The sequence below is a fragment of the Neomonachus schauinslandi genome, chromosome 8 (assembly GCF_002201575.2).
Source record: "Neomonachus schauinslandi chromosome 8, ASM220157v2, whole genome shotgun sequence".
NCBI classification, from domain to species: Eukaryota; Metazoa; Chordata; class Mammalia; order Carnivora; family Phocidae; genus Neomonachus; species Neomonachus schauinslandi.
Window position 1 is genome coordinate 107,286,813 of NC_058410.1, and position 21,714 is coordinate 107,308,526.

The 21,714-nt window shown below is 42.4% G+C and overlaps 1 protein-coding gene across 1 annotated transcript in view; it reads right to left on the reverse strand.

The window, feature by feature from the left end:
* Positions 1–14,568, reverse strand: part of BICRAL (BICRA like chromatin remodeling complex associated protein) — a 35,861-nt gene extending 21,293 nt beyond the window's left edge. The window contains exons 1-4 of the mRNA XM_044917441.1: positions 14,528–14,568; positions 13,937–13,985; positions 13,780–13,848; positions 9,530–11,206 (exon numbers count right to left, since the gene is read on the reverse strand). Coding sequence (XP_044773376.1) covers positions 9,530–11,206; positions 13,780–13,848; positions 13,937–13,985; positions 14,528–14,568 — 1,836 coding nt within the window. The remainder of the gene's footprint in view (positions 1–9,529; positions 11,207–13,779; positions 13,849–13,936; positions 13,986–14,527) is intronic.
* Between the last annotated feature and the right edge of the window lie 7,146 nt (positions 14,569–21,714).

Consider the following 21,714-nt stretch of genomic DNA (forward strand, 5'->3'; position numbering starts at 1 on the left):
AAGCAGGCAGGCAGGCAGGCAGGAAGGAAGGCAGGCAGGCAGGCAGGCAGGCAGGCAGGCAACAGCACTGTCAGTGATTATGCACCCAGTGCGCAGTATGAACAAAAAGTGCAGAGAAGGTATCTGGGGTGACTGGAAAAGGCTTCTTTCTTTTAGAGGCTTTGGGGGGGCTCTGAAGGACAGGAAGCATTTCTACCTGCTAGGAAAGGAAGTTTAATGAATACCCGTGTCAGTAAAGATGTGGGGCTCACAATGAGGGAGACGGGGGTGGGAGGGGTCAGCCTGGCTAAAATGGAGGGTTTCCAACCAGAGAAGCTTAACTGCCAGCCAGGGGTTTGTACTTTCTCTTGTGGCGATGGGGAGTCTCAGATGATTTGGTTCAGGTCACCAAGCAAATGTTTTAGGAAGATTAACGTGGTGGAAATCTGCCTTTAGAAAGAGGCCGAAGGCAAATCAATCACCCAGATAATTGCTACATTTGTCGATGTGTTAGGGTCAGAATGGGCCTTGGAAATCATCTAGCCCAGTGCTTCTCTATCCTGGTTGCTCTTTAGAATCACTTGGGGAGCTTCTGAAAAATGCTGATGCTTAGAGCTCTGTCTCCAGACCATTTAAATCAGAATTTATGAAGGAGAGGCCCATGCATCCATATTTTTAAAAAGCTCCCCAGGTGGTTCAATTGCATAGCTAGAGTTCCTCATTTTAGAGAAGAGCAAATTAGGCCTCAGAGAGTTTAAGATATAAACTTAGATCACCAAACCAGTCCCTGGCAGAGCGGGACCTACAAGCGAGCTCTGATTCCTAACCCAACTCTTGTTTTTCCCATTTCATTGCAGTCCCTCTTAAAGTCTAGCTCGGGGTAAGGATGCAGAAAAGGAGAGAAACGGGGATGCTGCACTAGCAGCTCCAGCTGGCAGGTAAAATCTGCCTTTCTGAGCAGTTTGGCCATGCTCTGAACCTCCATCTCCTTGACTGTGAAATGGAAACGGTCACTCCTTGTAGCCCCAAGGTAAGGCTTAGCAATAATATGGAGAGCCTCTGGCCACTGTACCAGTTGTTAATAATATGATCATTACTTTTTTTTTTTTAAAGATTTTATTTATTTGCGAGAGAGAGAATGAGAGACAGAGAGCATGAGAGGGAGGAGGGTCAGAGGGAGAAGCAGACTCCCTGCTGAGCAGGGAGCCCGATGCGGGACTCGATCCCGGGACTCCAGGATCATGACCTGAGCCAAAGGCAGTCGCTTAACCAACTGAGCCACCCAGGCGCCCGATCATTACTTTTATTATTATTGGAAAGAACAGGTGTGAGGCATTCAAAGACGAATCTGTAGGATTTAGTAACTTATTAAAAGTATAGAAGGTGAGGAACAAACACCACCTAGAATTTTGAAGTCTGGGTTGTCTGAAAATCCAGTGGCTCCGTTCTACGGTTGTCAGGCTGAGCTAGAGGAGGGGCAGGGAGGGGCTGGAAAGCAGGGTGGGTCCTGCTCTCAAGGGATTTTCAATCTACTAAATCTTCTAGTGATCTAAGGAGATTTGGACTTAAAATAATTTACTTTTGCTTAATAGGCTAAACTCTTGTAAATTGCCTGCTTTAATCGCTGACTTTTGAATATTAATCTATTTACAAGAAAGTTTAAATCCTATAAATTATCTCTGCATTAAGGGATTTAAGCTCTTGTTTTTCCCATTACATTGCAGTCCCTCTTAAAGTCTAGCTCGGGGTAAGCATGCAGAAAAGGAGAGAATGGCTGATTCTAGGTCCAAGGCAAGGTAATCAGAAGACATGCGCACAGTATCTTGGGCCACAAAGAGCTCAAAGTAGATGGGGCCACATCAAAAGGACAGGAGCCAGCTTCAGCAGGCCTCCACTGACCACATTTGGGACATTTTAGGCATTAAAAAGAATAATGAAAGCAAAAGACTGCAACATTAACTACAAAATGAATACATGATCTTTTAGAGATCTAAAATATCTAAATATCACAGATGAATTTATATGTCAGGCTTAGCCTCAAAATGATATTGGGCAGAGGGAGAGGGAGAGTTAGCTGGGGATGGATGGAGCAAGCACAGCCACGAGTCCGTAAGCACTGAAGCTGACAGCCCTAAAGAGAGAGAGAGGGAGGGAGAGAGAGAGAGAGGGTGGAGAAAAAGCTCTTCTTTATGGAACAGTCCAGCCAAATACTCTAGATAGGATAATACAGTTAGAAAATCACCGTTTTGCAACCACCAATGTAATATTCAGGTGAGGCTCACTGATGGAGTCGCAAATCACGGGGTGGGGGGGAGGGGAGGATAGTCACATGGTCCCAAAGAACTATCCTAGCGGTCATTTCTGCTTTACAAAGGGAAAAAGGTACAGGACCTGGAGGAGAAACCTGGCAGAAGTCACCTTAACCAAGTGATCACACCCAGAATCACCAATAACAGGCCCAGCCAACACTTTGTGTCTTGCCACAACTGTTTAGCTTGCCTCTGCTCATGAGGACACAATCAGACAACTCCACACTGAGGCTACTCTACAAGACAAATGATCTGGGTTGCTCTAGCCTAGAGACGTGACAACAGATGAATCAGTGCCCTTTGACTGGATTCCGGAGTGAAACTGTTGGAAAGGCCATTATTAGGTCAACTGGAAGAAATCTGATACAATTTTACTGTATTATTGTTAACTTTTCTGTGTGTGATAGTGATATTGTGGCCATGTTAAAGAAGGTCCTTGTTCTTATGAGATAGCTGGTGAAGTATTTAGGACTAAGGGGTCATGACATTAGTAACTTACTTTCGAGATGGTTCAGAGAAAAAAGAGTGTGTGTGTGTGTGTGCACGCGTGTGTGTGTGTGTAGAGAGAGAGGGAGAGAAAGAGGCACACAGTTAAAGCAAATGTTGCAAAACAACAATGGGTAAATCTAGGTGAATGCGTTCACCGTACTCTTCCAATTTTTCTGTGGGTTTGGGAAGTTTTCACAATACAAAAGGTGGGGTGGGGACTTTTACATTCATTCTATAAGAAGCTGGTTACATTGGTTGCCTGCAGAGAGAACTGGGTGGCTGGGGGACAGAAGGAGGGAAATTTTCACTATTATATATACCTTTCTGTACCTTTTGAATTTTGAACCAAATAAATATATTTCCTATACCAAAACCAAAATCTGTATTTAGAAACTTATTCCTCCCTAGAATTAACCCTTTATAGGATCAAAACTTGCTGAGTTAAATTTTCCCGAATAGGTAAACATGGAAAGTCCCTGTAATGGTGTTTTTGTTTATTACGACATTCTATAAAGTAATTTGTAATGGTGTTTTTGTTTATTATGACATTCTATAAAGTAGTTTGTACAGAAATTTTACACAGAAATTATAAAGTAAAATAGAGTCACTGTAAGTGTTTCTGGGTGTCCTGGGGCTTTAAATGTTAGATAACACCTCAACATTACTTTTCTAACTCATGCTGCCTCCAAGGCTGTATCCTCCTTATTCTAATACACCTGATACCTTAATTGTTCCAGAAAACCTACAGCAGTAACACACTTGACATAATACAACTGACCCAGTTCCCATACCTTTTGGCATTAAAAGTCACAAAAAAGTTACTTTGGAGCTGCCAGTGGAGGCTTCTTGTTACCTTTGGATATTGAAACTTTTGGGAGTCAGAGAGATTTTTCTCCTTAATCAAGCCATTACTTATACACAGAAAATAAAAAAAGAGAAAGAAATCATGCTGTGGCTGGTTATATATAATTAATTATAACAACAAACAGAAAGCAGATCAATACATATTGATATAAAATGATCCTCAATTTATGTAATTAAACATCCATGGTGTTTTGCAGAGGTAAGTAGGTCTATGTGATATTTGTTACCGTATATGCAGAGGACATCTCTGGAAGAATATAAAGAACCTAGAAATGGTGGCAGCCTCTGGGAGGGAAACGTGGGGACTGGCGGAAGACTTACTTTTCACCGCAAACTATTTTGGAACTGTTTTAAGTTTTGACCAATTGCATGTTCTACTTATTTTTAAAAAATATATAAATATGTTTTGATAAATGCTGTCCAGGTATCATGTCTTCTATGTGGGGCAAGTTTTTATTTTTTATTTTTATTTATTTATTTTTTAAAGATTTTATTTATTTATTTTGACAGAGAGAGAGAGAGGGAACACAAACAGGGGAAGTGGGAGAGGAGAAGCAGGCTTCCCACTGAGCAGAGAGCCCGATGTGGGCTCCATCCCAGGACCCTGGGGTCATGACCCGAGCTGAAGGCAGACACCCAACGACTGAGCCACCCAGGTGCCCCTTGGGGCAAGTTTTTAAAACTAGAAGAAAATGAGAATAATCTGTAATTCTACTATCCAGAGAACTGCTATTAATATTATATTGCATTTCTTTCTAATGAAATTTCTGGGTGTTTTGTAAGCAAATAGGTTTTCTGTTTTCTAATTCAACATATTGTCTCTCCCCAATTATTTTTCTAAAAGTGAAAACAAATTGTTTATTAACTATACATTTTTTTAAAAAAGTAGGCTCCACATCCAGCGTGGAGCCCAATGTGGGGCTTGAACTCTAGACCACCAAGATCAAGACCTGAGCTGAGACCAAGAGTCAGTCACTCAACTGACTGAGCTACCCAGGCACCCCTACATTTATTTTTTTAAGTACGCTCTACGCTTGAACCCATGACCCTGAGATCAAGAGTCCTATGCTCTACTGACTGAGCCAGTCAGGTGCCCATCTTTATTATACATTTAAAAGCACATTTTAAATATTTCAAATTTAAATGTACACTTAAAATTATTTTGTAAGCCTTTCCCCAAATCTTTGGGTTTAAAAAATTTTTTTTTTAATTTTTTTTTTTTAAATTTATTTATTTTAGAGAGACAGCACAAGTGGGAGGGGCAGGGAGAGGGAGTGAGAATCTCAAGCAGACTCCATGCTGAGTACAGAGCCCAATGCGGGGCTCAATCTCATGACCCTAAGATCACTACCTGAGCCAAAACCAAGAGCTGGAGGCTCAACTGACCAAGTAATTTTTTTAAAACATTTTATTTATTTACTTACTTTTATATAAAAAGATTTTGTTTTATTTATTTTTATAAGTAGGCTCCATGCCCAGTGTGGAGCCCAACAGGAGGCTTGAACTCACGACCCTGAGATTAAGACCTGAGCTGAGACTGAGTTGGATGCTTAACCAACTGTGCCACCCAGGTGCCCCAAGATTTTATTTTTTTTAAAGTAATTTCTATGCCCAACATGGGGCTCGAACCTACAACCCCAAGATCAAGGGTCACACACTCCACTAAGATAGCCAGGCACCCTTTGAAAACATTTTAAGTAGCTGCATAGCATTCATCACAGCCCATGATTCTATTATTAGACACTTGGGCTTTTATTTTTTAATTTTTATTATGTTTAAAAAAATTTTTTTTAAAGATTTTATTTATTTATTTGTCAGAGAGAGAGAGAGAGCACAGAGGGAGCAGCAGGCAGAGGGAGAGGCAGGCTCCCCGCTGAGCAGGGAGCCCGATGCGGGGCTCGATCCCAGGACCCCGGGATCATGACCTGAGCTGAAGGCAGACACTTAAGTGACTGAGCCACCCAGGTGTCCCTAGATATTTGGGTTTTTAAAAAACTTTTTAGCAACTGAAGCGTAGAAGAGTATCTACAGCACCCTATACTTTGAACAAGAAAGGAAGGGAAATAAGAAAATATACATGTATCTGCTCATTTGTATGAAAATAAACATAGGATAAGTCAACTAGAGATGAATGAGATTGGTGATGACAGACACGGCTGAGAACTGGCAGGGAAGGATGGAAGGGTGGGAGAAGGGTGGAGTGAGGTGCTCCAGGTACACTTTCTGCAGAGCCCTGACTTTTGGAACCATGCTAATGGGTCACACTTTCAAAAGAAATTAAATAGGTAAAATCAACAAGGGTAGTGGGGAAAGACTCCTAAAATGAAATATGAACAGAAACAAATAAGCAGAACTATATTTCAGATGAATAGCATAACTACACCAAGGGAGGGGGGAAAGTACTAAGCCAAGTAACTCAAATGCAGTATTTTGAAATCTTTATTTACTTAGGGATGCCTGCGTGGCTCAGCAGGTTAAGTGCCTGCTTTGGCTCAGATCATGGTCCCAGGGTCCTGGGATCGAGTCCCTCATTGGTCTCCTTACTCAGCGGGGAGCCTGCTTCTCCCTCTGTCTGCCATTCCCCCCTGCTTGTGCTGTCTCTCTCTCTTTCTGACCAATAAATAAAATCTTAAAAAAAAAAAGATTTATTTATTTTAGAGAGAGAGAGCATGCATGTGCTGGGGGGAGAGGCAGAGGGAGAGGGAGAGAGACTCTTTAGCAGACTCCCTGCTGAACACAGAGCCTAATGTGGGGCTCAATCTCATGACCCTGAGATTACGACCTGAACTGAAACCAGGAGTCGGATGTTTAACCGACTGAGCCACCCAGGTGCCCCATGAACACAATATTGTGACTCTATACCTCTAGGCTAAAGACAGAACTGTAAACTGATGCTGATGTCTCATTAGTAGGTTTGTTTTTTACGGTGGTATGGATTAGCTATTCTGAAACCATTTTCTCTGTATTCTAGGATTGAGCAATTTAGTAAATATATTGTGGAGCTGCCTTTCTCACTGTTAGAAAAGAGGAAACATGGAAGATGTTTGGAAATGGAAAAGAAGGAGACCTGAATAATGAACCCAGTGGTCCTGGATTAGAATCCAAAGTATCAATATGAACTCACTGTTTTTATTGATTGATTGACATAGGAGGGGGGAGGGGCAGGGGGAGAGGGAGAGAGAATCTTAAGCAAGTTCCATGCCCAGCGCAGATCCCGACACGGGGCTCCATCTCATGACCCTGAGATCATGACCTGAGCCCAAATCAAGAGTGGGATACTTAACCTACTGAGCCACCCAGGTGCCCCTGAACTCATTGTTTTTAATACATTGATTCATCTATAAATTGATCTGTAGATTGATCTATAAATAGCTACAGATGTTGGGTGTGTATAAAGAAATCCAAGTCAGTCGCAATGAACATGTAGTGCTCAGATCTTGGTTTCTAAATACTGTTCTCTGCTAGAAGGAATAAGGCTCCTTAAAGAAATGGTTGATTCCAGGGCAGAGGAGGGAAAGTAAAAAATGAACACGGAACATCTTGTTTTGCCAGAAATTAAAGAAAGTGCTCAAGGCATGATGGAAACGTGTCAGAAGGACCAGTAGCCAATTTGGAGGGGTGCCAAATGGCCATCAAAGTAACGAGCATCAGATAAGTGACTACAACAATTTTTAACTCATTGAATAAAATAAGAATTTATGAGGGGCGCCTGGATGACTCAGTCGGTTAAGTGTCTGCCTTTGGCTCAGGTCATGATCTCAGAGTCCTGGGATCGAGCCCCATGTCGGGCTCCCTGCTCAGTGGGGAGTCTGCTTCTCCTTCTCCCTCTGCCCCTTCACCCTGCTTGTGTTCTCTCTCTCTCAGATAAATAAATAAATAAAATCTTAAAAGAAATATTGTGAGTCCATACTCATATAAACAAAGACATAAGTAAAAGGGGAACAGGAAAAGCTTTCTTAGAGTATAATGCCAATAATTAATGTAGAATAAATGATGGAATTAGACAATCTCTATTTGGTGGCCATCATAGTAATAGCTGATTCTGTAAGAACGGATTTAGTCAGGAATTATCAGTGGAAGCTTAAGTGGTAGTGTGTGCAAGTTTGATGAGCAACTGGATAACTACACAGTGTCAAAGTATCCCCTTAGAAGAAACTTATTAAGAAGCATCAGATACTATCTTAAGCAAGTGTTCAAAGTTTACACCACCAGTAATGGGACAAGTCCATATTGTGAGGACCTACCACTTCTGTGGCAATGTTACCAAAAATGTATGACCTGAATCTAATCATGAGGAAACAGCAGAGAAACCTGAATTGAGGGACATTCTACAAAATAATTGGTTTGTACTCTTCAAAAATTTCGAGGTCATAAAAGACAAAGAACGATGGATAACCTGTTCCAGATTTAAAGACATGGCAACAAAATTAGACAGTGATCCTGGATCATAAACACAAAACAATATAATTTTTTTCCCCTTTTGCTGTAAGGGACGTTCTTGGGAAAATCGACTAAATCTGGCTAAGGTTTGTAGATTAGGTGATAATACTGTAATCATGCTAATTTCTTGATTTTGATAATTGTATAACCTATGGTTATATGGGAGAATGTCTCCATTTTTAGAAAATACACACTGAAGTCCAAAGTATTTAGGGGTAAAGATGCACCATGTCCACAATTTACTCTCAAAATTGTGTGTGTGTTTGTGTGTATATATGTGTGTGGGTGTGAGAGAGAGAAAGCGAGAGAGAGAGTGAGTGAGTGCAAGGGGAGAGGAAGAGAAGGATAAAACGAATGGTAGTAAAATGTTAACATTTGGGGAATCTTGGTGAAAGGTATATGAAATTCCTTATACTATCCTTGCAACTTTAACTTTTCCAGAAGTCTGGCATTATTTCATAACACACATATACACCTTTGACACTGAAAGTAATACACTGAATATCCTTGATCATAAATAATCTTTGTTTCCTTAGGCAATATCGACGTACCTGGCACAGAGAGGTTTTTGAATACTTGTAAATGTGGAGGAGCAAGGCAGTGGAAAAGGAGGACAAAGAAGGGTCAATCACAGGGGTGAAGGCGGGGTTGTGGAGCTGCAACTATGGGCCGTGCTCAGGATGAGCAGGAACCAGAAGCTAGAGTTCAAGGATCAGCAGATGGGGGCAGCGGGGTGGGAGCCAAAGCCGATGACATTTGAGATGCTTTTCTGAAACATAGTCCTGTGGGTTTACCAACTGCCCGAGGTAATTTGGGATCCTTCCCTCGGTATGCATCCCTCTGGTGCAGGCCAGTTACCCACTGATGAGTCACACTGAGTCCCTGAGCCTTTCCCGTTGGCACTCAAGAAGCAGCCCCAACTTTTTCACCCAGTCCATCGTTATGAGCTAGTGGATTACTCCATGATGTAAGTAAATAATCTACACTAAGCTTTCATTTTAAATGCCCATAATACATTTCACCAAGTATATGTATCAGTGGGCTCTCATTGAGTATTTGCCATTTGCTGTTAGAAGTCAACTACACTAAGTACTTTATGTGGATTATCTCATTTAATCCTCCCAATACTCCCATGGAATGGTACTAGTATAGTCCGTTCAATTGATGAGGAAAATTAAGTCTAGAGAGGTCAGTTAAGGTAAGACTTGCTCTATGTCATAAAGCTTTGAGTCAAATCCATGAGTTTGACTCCAGAGTCCCCACTCCAGACCCCAATGCTAGGATGGATAAAACATTTTAATTAGGAAGAAAAAAGGGAATCAATCATAAATTGAAAACTGGAAGTTAATAAACTGGGAGCTTAGGATGAAAATGATATTCTGTGAAATACACATTCCATTTTTCCATTCTGTAATCTTCCAAACCTTCACGTGATAAAGCAAACGTACCTGACAGAAGAGCTGCTGGGTTCCTGCTCCAGGTGTGTTACTAAAGGTGCTTGTAGATTTGGAAGAAGAAACTGGAAGACGATGAGACACGCTGACGGGTACTGGAGTCCTGTTTGGCTGGGTCAGCTGGTCTCCCGTAAAGTTTGATCCTGTTGCTCCCGACTGAACCGCAGACCCAAGACTAGGATGGGCAGTGCTGGAGGAGCTGACAACAGGGAACCGACTAGGTCCTGACATGCTGGTCACCGAGGGCATGGGGGTGAAGCCAGGTCTTCCTTGGGAGACGCTGCTCTGCCCAGGTGACAGGTGTAATACGGTTGGCGATGCCTGCTGCAAGGGCATCTGTCCACTGACGATCTGAGGAGAAGCATGATTGACTATCACTGGGCTTCCAGAGGCGGCAAACGTCTGCCCAGACACTAACTGGACAGCAGCATTCTGGTTGTTCAGCATCTGCCCAGAATACGGTTGGTTGGTCCTGAGCATGTTGGAAGAGTTTCTGTTCAACATGACATGCTCTGAGGCCACTTGGCTGGAGATGAGCTGAGAAGGTTGAGTCTGAAGCAGTTGCCCATTTATGGTCTGGACGTGGTGTACCGAGTTGGAACTGACGGAAAGGCTTGTGGGTATGAGGAACTGACTTTGGGGTGTGTGAGGCTGGCCCATGGGAGAATGAATAACGATACTACCCCCAGCACTGCTCACAGCCTGTGAGGTGACCGGTTTTCTTGTGTTCTGTTGGTTTACAATGTTCACAGACATGTGCGGACCAACTACGGAGCCCTGGGGTGAGCTGGCAGAGGCAAAAGAGATCCCTTGTTGAACATGGTGCTGCTGTATTCCCAAACTGTTCACATTGTATGTATTCTGCTGGCCCATCTGGATAGGCTTTGGCTGGATATTAATTGGAACTTTATTTGAGTTTGGTGCAAGACCCCTCTGTATGATGATGTTATGCACGGGTAAAGATGTCTGAAAGTTTGTGCTGTTAAATGGAACGGTGACAGGCTGTGCTACTGGACTGGAACTGGAGTTCCCAAACAATGAGTTGCCGTTAGGAGTCTGTCTATGGACCAGGAGCCCTCCACTCACATTTGATGGGGCTTGCTGCCCGCTGCCCTTCAATATGATTTGAGATCCATCTAGGTTATTAATAGTCATCATGGAAGGTTGATTACCAAATGACCCAATTAGCTGTATTTGACCAGAGCCGCTAATCTGACTGCTGTTAGACAGATGCTGGCTGGGCACACTGATCCCCACGTGCTGCATAAAGCCATGTTGCACACCCACCGTATTGCTTGCAAATGATGCTCCGACAGGCACGTGAGTCACCCCTATAGGCTGCAGCGTCTGACCTGAGTAATTTGAAACATTAGAAGCCTGAGTAAAGGATGCTGATGAAGACGGATGAAGCTGAGCTTGTGCAAACTGTTGGCTTGAACCTACACTGGCATCCAAATATGCCTCTTCGGCCAGTGTCTGTTCAGTGATATTGGCCTCCTGCAAGGATTTCTGAAGAATGTCGAAAGGTTGGTCCTCACTGAGATCAGGAAGAGGAGAAGACTCAAGTTCATCTTCCAGAAACTGAAGGCTACTTGAGAGTGGCAGTCCATCACTGGGCCCTTCTCCAAGCTGGTTGCTTACAGCTTTGAGGGATGACTTAGGATCAGCATTCTAAAAGAATAAGCAGCATGTTACCTGGCATATCGAACCTTTGAAATAGATTCTTAAAAATAATAATAATAATAATAATAATAATAAAAAGCACCTCACTTTTGAATAGAATAAAGCCTAACAGTCTGCTTTTCAGGTACATCTCTCCAAAGTGCTCAGCTTATTCTGATATTCTATTTCCTTAGTAATATCTAACACTGTTTCTGTTAAGTGTACCTATTCATTGCTCTGGTAAATTATTTTATAGAAAATAGATAAATAACAGGAACATACTGATGACTACCTGGAGTTTAGCTTCATTTTTTGAGATACTGGCACACACTTGATTTTTCAGGATTGCCCCCAGTCCAGGGCTTGAGTGAGACTCAGCCCAGGGTGTGTGTGTATCCAGGAGATGGCCATGTCTAGTCCCCTGTATGACAGTAGTCCGAGTGACTTTTGGGCATTCTGGGTATTGTTCTGTTAGAGGTCCAGAAGGTAGCCCAGAGTTAGCCCTGTCTTTCGAGTCTTCTCTTTGAGTTTGGTGCAAGACCCCTCTGTATGATGATGTTACGCACGGGTAAAGATGTCTGAAAGTTTGTGCTGTTAAATGGAACGGTGACAGGCTGTGCTACTGGACTGGAACTGGAGTTCCCAAACAATGAGTTGCCGTTAGGAGTCTGTCTATGGACCAGGAGCCCCCCCCAGTTCTAACCCCTAACACCCTAAGCAAGACTGGTTCACACAAAAACAAGCTCCTCACATAAAATGAGTGAACGGTCGTTTAATTTCTTAGAAGGAATCAGCCTATTATGACGCTTTCAAAACTACTTTCAGTGTCCTATTCAAAAGTAAAGGTCCATCAACAGTTTATTTATCGAGCACCCACTTGTGTGTTAGTTTCTGTCCTCAAGGAGCCCTTAGGAATGGGCATTCCAACTAGAGACAACACAGGCATACGAAGAAAATGGAACATGGTAAGTAAGATACACTCCACTGTCCAGCAGGTTTTTTGGGGACAGGTCAAGATTAGAAAAGAAAAGATGGTCTCAACAGCGATTTAAAATAAGGTGGGGGGGGGCGCGCCTGGGTGGCTCAGTCATTAAGCATCTGCCTTCGGCTCAGGTCATGATCCCAGGGTCCTAGGATCTAGCCCCGCATCGGGCTCCCTGCTTGTGTTCCCTCTCTCACTGTGTCTCTCTCTGTCAAATAAATAAAATCCTTAAAAAAATATATATTTCTACTAAAAAAAATTTCTACTATACCTGACATGATGGAATAGAAGTACCCAATAAATACATACTGAATGAAGCAGTCTGAAAAGTTAGAATTAATACTAACATGGAAGGAGGAGGGTTGGTAAATAAAAATCATGAACATTGAGGGGCAGGCTAAATATCTACTTTATGGGCTTCATGGCACCACATGAAGTTATTACTTGTTCAGAATGAATTTCAGAAATGCTCCTGGTTCGCAAGCCTTACTGGAGATCAGTGTTGTGACTTTAAAACCACCCCTAGCATGTGGAGGTGTCTCGCATGATAGGATCCGACATAACTTACACACACTCAAATACTTGAAAGAACTGTGCACCCCCAAGGACCTTCCGAATACTCTTCCGTGTTATAGATGAAGAAAATAAAGGCCCTGCTGCTAAGTTAACATTTATCGAGCACTGTACCAAGTAATTTCCACGGACTAGTCAATTAATGTTAACCAACCTAGGAAATAGTTCTATTATTCTCCTGGTTTCATAAATAAGGAAACTGAACCTTACAGAGATGTAGTGATAGATCCAAGGTTACACGTCTAGTGAGTGGTAGAGTGAGGATTCAAACTTGGGCAGTCTGACTCTGGGCTACCATCCATGATAGAAGAAGGCACTTGAAAAGATGAAAGTAACACAGGCTTAACCATAGTTATCTGGATGTCGTCCGCAAGCAGGACTTCCCTATCCCCCAGAGGTCAGGTTTCTTGTCGAGATGCTCCTAGAGCTTGAGAATATGAATCCAGAATGGGCAACCTGAGGGAGAAGCCTAGCTCTACAACTCCTGGCTGTAGACTTTTGAGTAAGTACTAACCTCTCTGCTTTGGTTTCCTCATGTATAAAATACTGATCATAAAAGAACCTACTTCACGGAGTTACCGTGTGGATTAATGTGGTTGATCTTGCTAAACCCTTGGCGCCAAGAACATACTAAGTGCTCAGTAAGTTTTAGTCATTACCTTTTTTTTCTCGCCTAAGATGGAAATGTTTAGTAAGTAACTGCAATTAAGAATAATTTCTTTAAAGCTTTGTGATAAGGTCTAAAACATTCTAATATGACTTTCTTAGGTTATCACATTTTGGAGTCATTTTAGAAAGACAGGTGAAAGCTTGGGAAAATGGCAAAGTAAATCTCATATAGCTTATCTGAGTCCACGAAGTTAAAAGGAGACAATGTCAACACCATTCAGTAGATCCTCCCTCCGTGTCAATTACAAGAGACAAGGTAATAACTCTCATCAGGCTCCAAAGGCAAGGAAAGCCTCGGTTCACGAGCCATCAATGAGACAGAAACACTTTATCACTGGATTCAGCTTCCAATACTCACACTGGAGTTGGCGAAAATTGAATTTGAATTGGCTGCAGAATATCCTGCATTCGTCAAGTCATCATTGCTCTGCAAAGGTACAAATTTGATAAAGTGATTACTTTAACTGTAAAGAAAAGACAAAATTTGTATCTGTGATGCTCTAAATATTACTTACAGATTTATTACTAGGTCCATGTAGAAAATAGTTCAATGCTTGTGGGTCTCTGGAAAACAGCAACAAAGAAAGGAAAACAGCAAATAAATACGTGACCTATATTTGGGATTCATTTTCACTAGGGTAAAAAGAAAATGACGTATTAGCCTGAGAAACATTCTCTCCCTATTTTTAAACAATTTTATTAATAGTTTGTTTTATTATTGATTTCTTGATGTTGTTCCATTTCCTATTATCACTCATTTCTGCCTCCTGGGATTTGTTAGAAGGTAAATTTAATAAAGGATGGCCTATGAACCCTGTCATATCCAAATATTTTTATCTCTTTATTTGCTAATCCATATTCTATGTTGACTTTCATTTTAAAAACCCACCCAGTTTGTGTGTTTTTTTTTTTTTAATTTTAAATAATCTCTACTCCCAACATGGGGCTTGAACTCATGACCCCGAGATCAAGAGTAACATGCTCCACCGACTGAGCCAGCCGGGCACCCCAAAAACCCACCCAGTTTTTAATATGCTTATTAGGTTGTTTTAGTACAGCAAACCTCACACATTTGATTTACCCTGATTTTGGAACGAGCATCTTACCCGATAAGATCAAGGAGACACGAGTCATCATCATCATCCATGACAACTATAAGAAAAGGAATAAAGAAAGTGCCGGTTAGCCAAGCAGATTAAAGCAGATTAAAGCATCAATACAACATAAAAATACACTCTTTACTTTCCTAGATAAGTAACTGTGTAATTCACGTACGTTTTTTCTCTAACATGCTTGTTTTTAATGGGATTTTTAAAATTTTGTGGTCATTCAAGAGACTAAATATTCAATTTAAATTGTTTTTATTGAACACAAATCCTTAACTTACAAGTCAAAAAGGAATCTAGATAAATCCAAGATAGCTGGCAGCAACCCTTCCCACACAGATTCCCCAAAGGGACTGTAAACCAGGAACAGCCACTTCCTCAAAATGTATCATGAAAAAGGGGGAAAAATAATATTTTTGTTTTAGGAAAAAAAATCTCATGTACGCAGAGGCCTGTTGCGTTTTATGGCTGACTGTTTCCAAACATGGTGAGCAATCTGGATTTCTTGCCATATTTTGGCTCTCTTTATAAAAACAGAAAAAGCCAGTTCTCCCTACTTTTTGAGACAGAGGAGACCCCATAGCCCCAAGCAGTTCTGCCTCAGGCTTGGCCCCAGAGGTCCCAGGTTCCTCCCCGGGCAGCAGCACCACCAACTGTTTGATTCCAAACAATCTATATCCCATCGCTAAAATCTTTAAAGTAGAAAATCTCAACCCCCAACTCCCCCTGGCTCCGGGCCCCAAGCTCCCTCTCTCCCCAGCCACCGACAGCATCAAGCTCAGCCAGCTCGATTACTGTGCTCTGGCTGAAACAATAACCACTGGACAAGTTCCAAGAGCAGTTCTCCCCCTTTCTCCTCCCTCCCCCGAGATCCGGTAAACTTACACTAGTGATCCGACACCTGGCAACACTGCTTCGCACCCATTTCGAGCCATGCGTGGAATAATTTACATCACGGAATGCCGGGGCCAAGAGTTCTGGAGCAGTTGGAAAGGGCAGTTGTGAACGGCAGTTGGACGGAGGAATGAAATCCTGAAGAGATGCCCAGAAGAGGGACACGCCCGAAGAAGGCAGAAGGGATAATTTCTACTCAATGTTTTTTCTTGGTTGAAACTGTCATCTCCTCTCCAGTTCCCCCAAACTCCCCATCCTATCAGTCACAAGGCCAAACAAGTATAAAACTGGCTCCTGCCACATGGAAGGAAACTTGCTTCCTCCAGGAAGGGTCTGGAAGGGGTAAGTATCCCCCAGTGTGAGACCTTCCTGTTGGGGGGGGGTGAATTCGTTCAATTGCTGAAGGGCCTGGGGTGATCAGAAGTGGAACTGTGGTGGAGAGGTGAGATGACTGGTGTCTCGAGACAGGAGTTAGAAGAGGGGGAAAGCTGATCCAAGGGTAACGTCCAGGCTAAAACTGTGAAAGGGGCAGCAGACCAGGTGAAATCTGCTTTGAGGACTCAGATGTGGAGTTACAAAGGAACATGCTAGCACGACAGTACTTCTTTTTTTTTTTTTTTTTTAAGATTTTATTTATTTATTTGAGACAGAGAGAATGAGAGAGACAGAGAGCACATGAGAAGGGGGAGGGCCAGAGGGAGAAGCAGGCTCCATGCCGAGCAGGGAGCCCGATGCGGGACTCGATCCCGGGACTCCAGGATCATGACCTGAGCAGAAGGCAGTCGCTTAACCAACTGAGCCACCCAGGCGCCCACGACAGTACTTCTGAGCAGTGAAAATGTCACAGGAAGGGAAAGCGAGGAAACTATAAGTAAGTAGATATATAGAAGTCTGTGGGAAGGGCTTCCCTTAAATCCTGATACTTAATATGGCAGAATTGCATCAGCCACAGCTCATTATTGTGCCATGAGCTTGTCTCCCAGATATCACAATCACATGGAAGAAATTGGGCAATTTCGACATACCACCAAGCCCATAAAGTGGATATTATTTCTTTACTCTGACACGACTTTTGAAATGGAGTTCCACTATATCCTTTGTAAATTATTTTTTATAGTGCTCAACAGTTTCTGGAACAAACTAAGAAAAATGTAAGTGAAAACTAGCCTGTACCGAGACCACCTTTCACAACTATCCCAGCTTCCCTCACGATTTTACACCTGTGTGAGCTCCTCTAGCAGAGGAGACATGCAAGGGTTAACACACTGAGAGAGGAAGTCAGCACCAGTCACTCTACCAAGGTGTCACCGCCACTGGGACTTTCAAGCACAGAGAACATCTGCCAAAGTTTGAAGTGACAAGCTACTCCTTGAGTAGCACAAATAAGAGAACAATTTTATAATACTGGATGAAATTAACAGCCATTGTGGAGCCTCCCCTATCAAACCGAACAGGCGGCTCCAACAGTTGACAAAACACTCCCCGGGGATGCCTGTCCCAGTCAGTGGCATCTGTCCTACCAGACAGGTCTCTGCCTTTGGGTAGAACTCCACGAGCCTTTATAGTCAGGGGTACCCTGAGAATTCTACCTTTTAAAGGGCCATACTCTTTTCTGACTTTATTTTTTTTAAAGATTTTATTTATTTATTTATTTGAGAGAGAGAGAGAGAGAGCAGGAGAGGGGGGAGGGTCAGAGGGAGAAGCAGACTCCCTGCCGAGCAGGGAGCCCGATGCGGGACTCGATCCCGGGACTCCAGGATCATGACATGAGCCGAAGGCAGTTGCTTAACCGACTGAGCCACCCAGGTGCCCTGTAATTATTTTCTTAATTTTATTTTTGGATTGGTCATTGATAATGTATAGAAATAACAGTTGATTTTTGTGTATTTTTTTTTTTTTAAGATTTTATTTATTTATTTGAGACAGAGAGAATGAGAGGGCGGAGGGTCAGAGGGAGAAGCAGACTCCCTGCCGAGCAGGGAGCCCGATGTGGGACTCGATCCAGGGACTCCAGGATCATGACCTGAGCCGAAGGCAGTCGCTTAACCGACTGAGCCACCCAGGCGCCCCTCTTTTCTGACTTTAAACAGTTTCAAATTAAAAGAGATGACTCCTATCCCTATGTCTCCAGCTCCACATCCGGCCAAAACATTAGTCATCCTCCGCCTAATCCAGCAGTTCTTTCCCCAGGAGGACACACGGTCCACCAGAATAACTTACCAAAGGAGAGGTGTAGAAATTGACAACAATTCGGAGTGGGAAGACAACCTGAGGATCAGAAACTAATGACTTCAAAAGTGAAGAGTTCAGTTCTCTTTGGAAAGGTTCTCCCTTTCCTTGCTGAGACTCTTTTCTCCTGAAAGTAACAACCCTGGAATCACTAAGTGGGCCTCTGGCCACAAGTGAAATTTGTAACGTGGGGAAGAGGAGTCCCCCTCTTTTTCCCTCTTACGGAAAACCTTTAGACCAATGGTTAAAAACTGCTTCTTGGCTCAGCACACCTGAGCGAGACACATTCCCCTCAGTAACAGCAGCTTAATGACAGTAGGGTTTGTCACAGAGGGAGGGAGACTGTAGTTCTTAGAGAATCCTGACAGGCATCCCAAGAGGTCAGAAAACACTACCCCACACACCTGATTACCACTTCTCTTTTCTTTTTTTAAGCAGGCTCCATTCCCAACACGGGGCTTGAACTCACGACTCTGAAATCAAGACCTGAGCCAAGATCAAAGGTCGGAAGCTTAAATTCTGCATGGTAAAGGAAAAAAACTATAAACAAAGCCAAAGACTAAAAAAAGTCCAAAAAACCTAAGTGAGAAAAATACTCCCAATTTATATCAGGAAAGGCTTTTCTCCCTAATACATTAAGAGCTCCTATAACCAAGAAAAAGTTATCCTGCAGAATATCAAAGGGTATGAACAATCATTCATTAAAATAGGAAAGTAGCCCTTAAACATATAAAAATAATCAACCTCACTTTGAATAAGAGAAATATAAATTAAAATTTCAGTGAGATACTATTATCAGACTGGCAAAGATAAAAAGGTCTGGTGAAGGACTATGCTGATCAGTAAGTGGGGAAATGGGAACTTTTACACCTTGCTAGTAAGAGTGTATACTCCATAACCTCTGGCGAGGACAATTTAGCAGTACCTTCCAAAATTTTAGGTGCACAAATCACTCTACTTAGCAAATATTTCCAAGTACGTGTCCCACAGATATTCTTGCCCATGTGTGGAAGTATATGTGTATGAGAATATCCAGTGCAGCATTATTGCCTTTAGCAAAAGACTGTAAAAGACCTAGATGTCATGGGTACGGGGTTTCTTTTTGGGGTTGATGAAAATGTTCTGGAATTAAATCACTGAACTGTACACTTTAAAAGGGTGAATTTTATGGTATATAAATTATAACTTGATTTAAAGTATTAAAAAAAAACCCTAGACGTCCTAATGAGAGACTTGTTAAATCAGGTTGGTTTACCCACATAGCCATTAAAAAAAATGGGGAAGCTTACTACATAGCCATTAAAAACCGTGGGGAAGCTTTATACAAACTGACTTGGAAAGATACATGGTCAAAAGAAAAAGATACAGGGGCGCCTGGGTGGCTCAGTCGGTTAAGCGTCTGCCTTCTAAGCGTCTGCCTTCGCCTTAGGTCATGATCCCAGGATCCTAGGATTGAGTCCCGCATTGGGCTCCCTACTCAGCGGAGAGTCTGCTTCTCCCTCTCCCTCTGTCCCTCCTCCCCGCTTGTGTTCTCTCTCTCTCTCAAATAAATTAAAAAAAAAAAATCTTAAAAAAAATAAAGTTTAAAAAAAGGAAAAGGGTACAGAACAGTGTGTACATTATAGTATGTTCAATCTTTCCTCTACCTTCTTGAACTTAAGAAAATTAGTGATAAATTTTTAATATCCTTCTCCACTAATTCTATCATTTGTATCATGTCTGGGTCTGTTTCAATTAATTGATTTTTTTTTTTCTCTTCATTACTGGTGGTATTTTCCTGCTGCTTTGCATACCTGATAAATTTTTATTGGATGCCAGACATTGTTAATTTTATGTTATTGAGTACTGGATATTTTTGTATCCCTATAGATATTCTTAAACTTTGTCTAGGACACAATTAAGTTACTTATTTTTTTTTAAGATTTATTTATTTACTTTAGAGAGAGAGGGAGTGGGGGGAGGGGCAGAGGGAGCAGGAGAGAGAGAATCCCAAGCAGACTCCGCGCCCAGTGCAGAGCCTGACGTGGAGCTTGATACCGTGACCCTGAGATCATGACCTGAGCCAAGACCAAGAGTCAAATGCTTAACTGACAGGCACCCCTCAATTAAGTTACTTATAAATCATTTGATCCTCTTGAGGCTTGCTTTTAAGTTTTGTCAATCTTTACGGCTAATTTTGCCCTATTCTGAGGCAATCCTCTTCACTTGATGAGTACTTCACTTGATGTCTTATGAATTGCAAGGATTTCTGCACTCTCACAGGTAGGAACACAAACCATTTTCTGCCCTGGATAAATACTGTTTGATTTGACATATCAAACTTCTTTAAGGGGCGCCTGGGTGGCTCAGTCAGTTGGGCAACTGCCTTTGGCTCAGAATGTGGTCTCAGGGTCCTGGGGTCAGCCCCACATGGGCCTCCCCGCTCACCACTCAGCGGGTAGTCTGCTTCTCCCTCTCACTCTGCTCTTCCCCCCACTCGTGCCCTCTCTCTCTCTCTCAAATAAATAGGTGAAGTCTTTAAAACAAAAAACAAAACAAACTTCTTTCAGATAAATTCCAACACAGTGACAATAACCTTAGGTTTACTGACTATAGAATCATTAACCATACAAAGCAATGTTTCTCAAACTTGGGTCTGAGAATATAATCTTGGGTGGTCTGAGTTCCCAAGTTTGAGAAACATTAACAGATTCTAGAGTCATTCAGAAATATACACACTGAAAAACTTCAGGCTCACAAAAATTGTGCTCTGAGTATTGTTTCCTCTAATCCTTTTGGGTGGTTCTCTCCCAGGACTTGGGTCTCTCCCCCACACTCCAGGTACTGACCAGTCATCAGCTGAAGACTCAGGGGTTTTCTCTCTGGGCCGCGCTCTCCTCTCTGGTACTCTGCCATGTGTTTTAGCCACTTGCACCTACCAACCACATCAGCTCAACCCTGGAAGATGATCAGACTCCATCTGGCGTCCCATTCCCTAGGCTGTGGTGTGGCAACTCTCTCCAGACAGTATGCTGGGGCAATATAGGGCACACCTCATCCATTTGCCATTTCTCAGGAGTCCCTGTCCATGCTGCCTGATTTCCCATGTCTCAAAGCCACTGTTTAATATATTTTGTCCTATTTTTAACTTTTTTTATGCAGGAAGGTAAATCCAGTCTCCATTCCTCCATCTTGGCCCTATAGTCATGTTTAAGGTTTTGCAAAAAATCACTTTAGGCGGTAACAACAGTTTCTGTGAGTTAACTGGCATGAATTATAAGATCAGAGTTTACTGAAAGGGGGGTAAAAGAGGAGAGTAAATCATACAGTTTTATCCCATGCCTCCTTTTGTTTTGTTTTGTTTTAAGGTTTTATTTATTTATTTGACAGAGAGAGAGAGATAGCAAGAGCAGGAACACAAGCAGGGGGAGTGGGAGAGGGAGAAGCAGGTTCCCCGCGGAGCAGGGAGCCCGACGTGGGGCTCGATCCCAGGACCCTGGGATCATGACCTGAGCTGAAGGCAGACGCTCAACGACTGAGCCACCCAAGCGCCCTGCCTCCTTTTGTTTTCTACCCTGAAGAATAGCTTAGGGAAAGAGGAAAGCTGCTTCTTTAATTCCAATCTTTAACACAGTTGGTCAGTGGCTGAAAATAATATTCATTACTCATTTAGTAAACATCTAGCACCTACCATGTGCCAGGTACTGTTAAGGCTGGGACCATCACATGAGCATGACATAAAATGTAATAATAAATGTAAACACACGTAATATTTTTTGTAGGACTGTCAAAGCAATGCTGGAAAGTGCATTATTGTGTTTTAGCAAATGGTTTTCCAATGAGTGTCATGATCAAAAAGCTATGCCATAGAATAGCCACTTACCCAGGGCAAGTAACTGTTTGTCAACTAAGATATAAAGTATTCTCACCTTACTCCTTTTATGCTATTGTAATTGTTACCGGCTGTTAAATTTTATAATTGCAACACAGTGTGAAACCTTCTGGCATGGTTCCTGACTTTAAGGTACTCACTTGCTTCTGGAAGAGAGACATTCAGTAGTTTATTACAATGTAATGTGACAAGT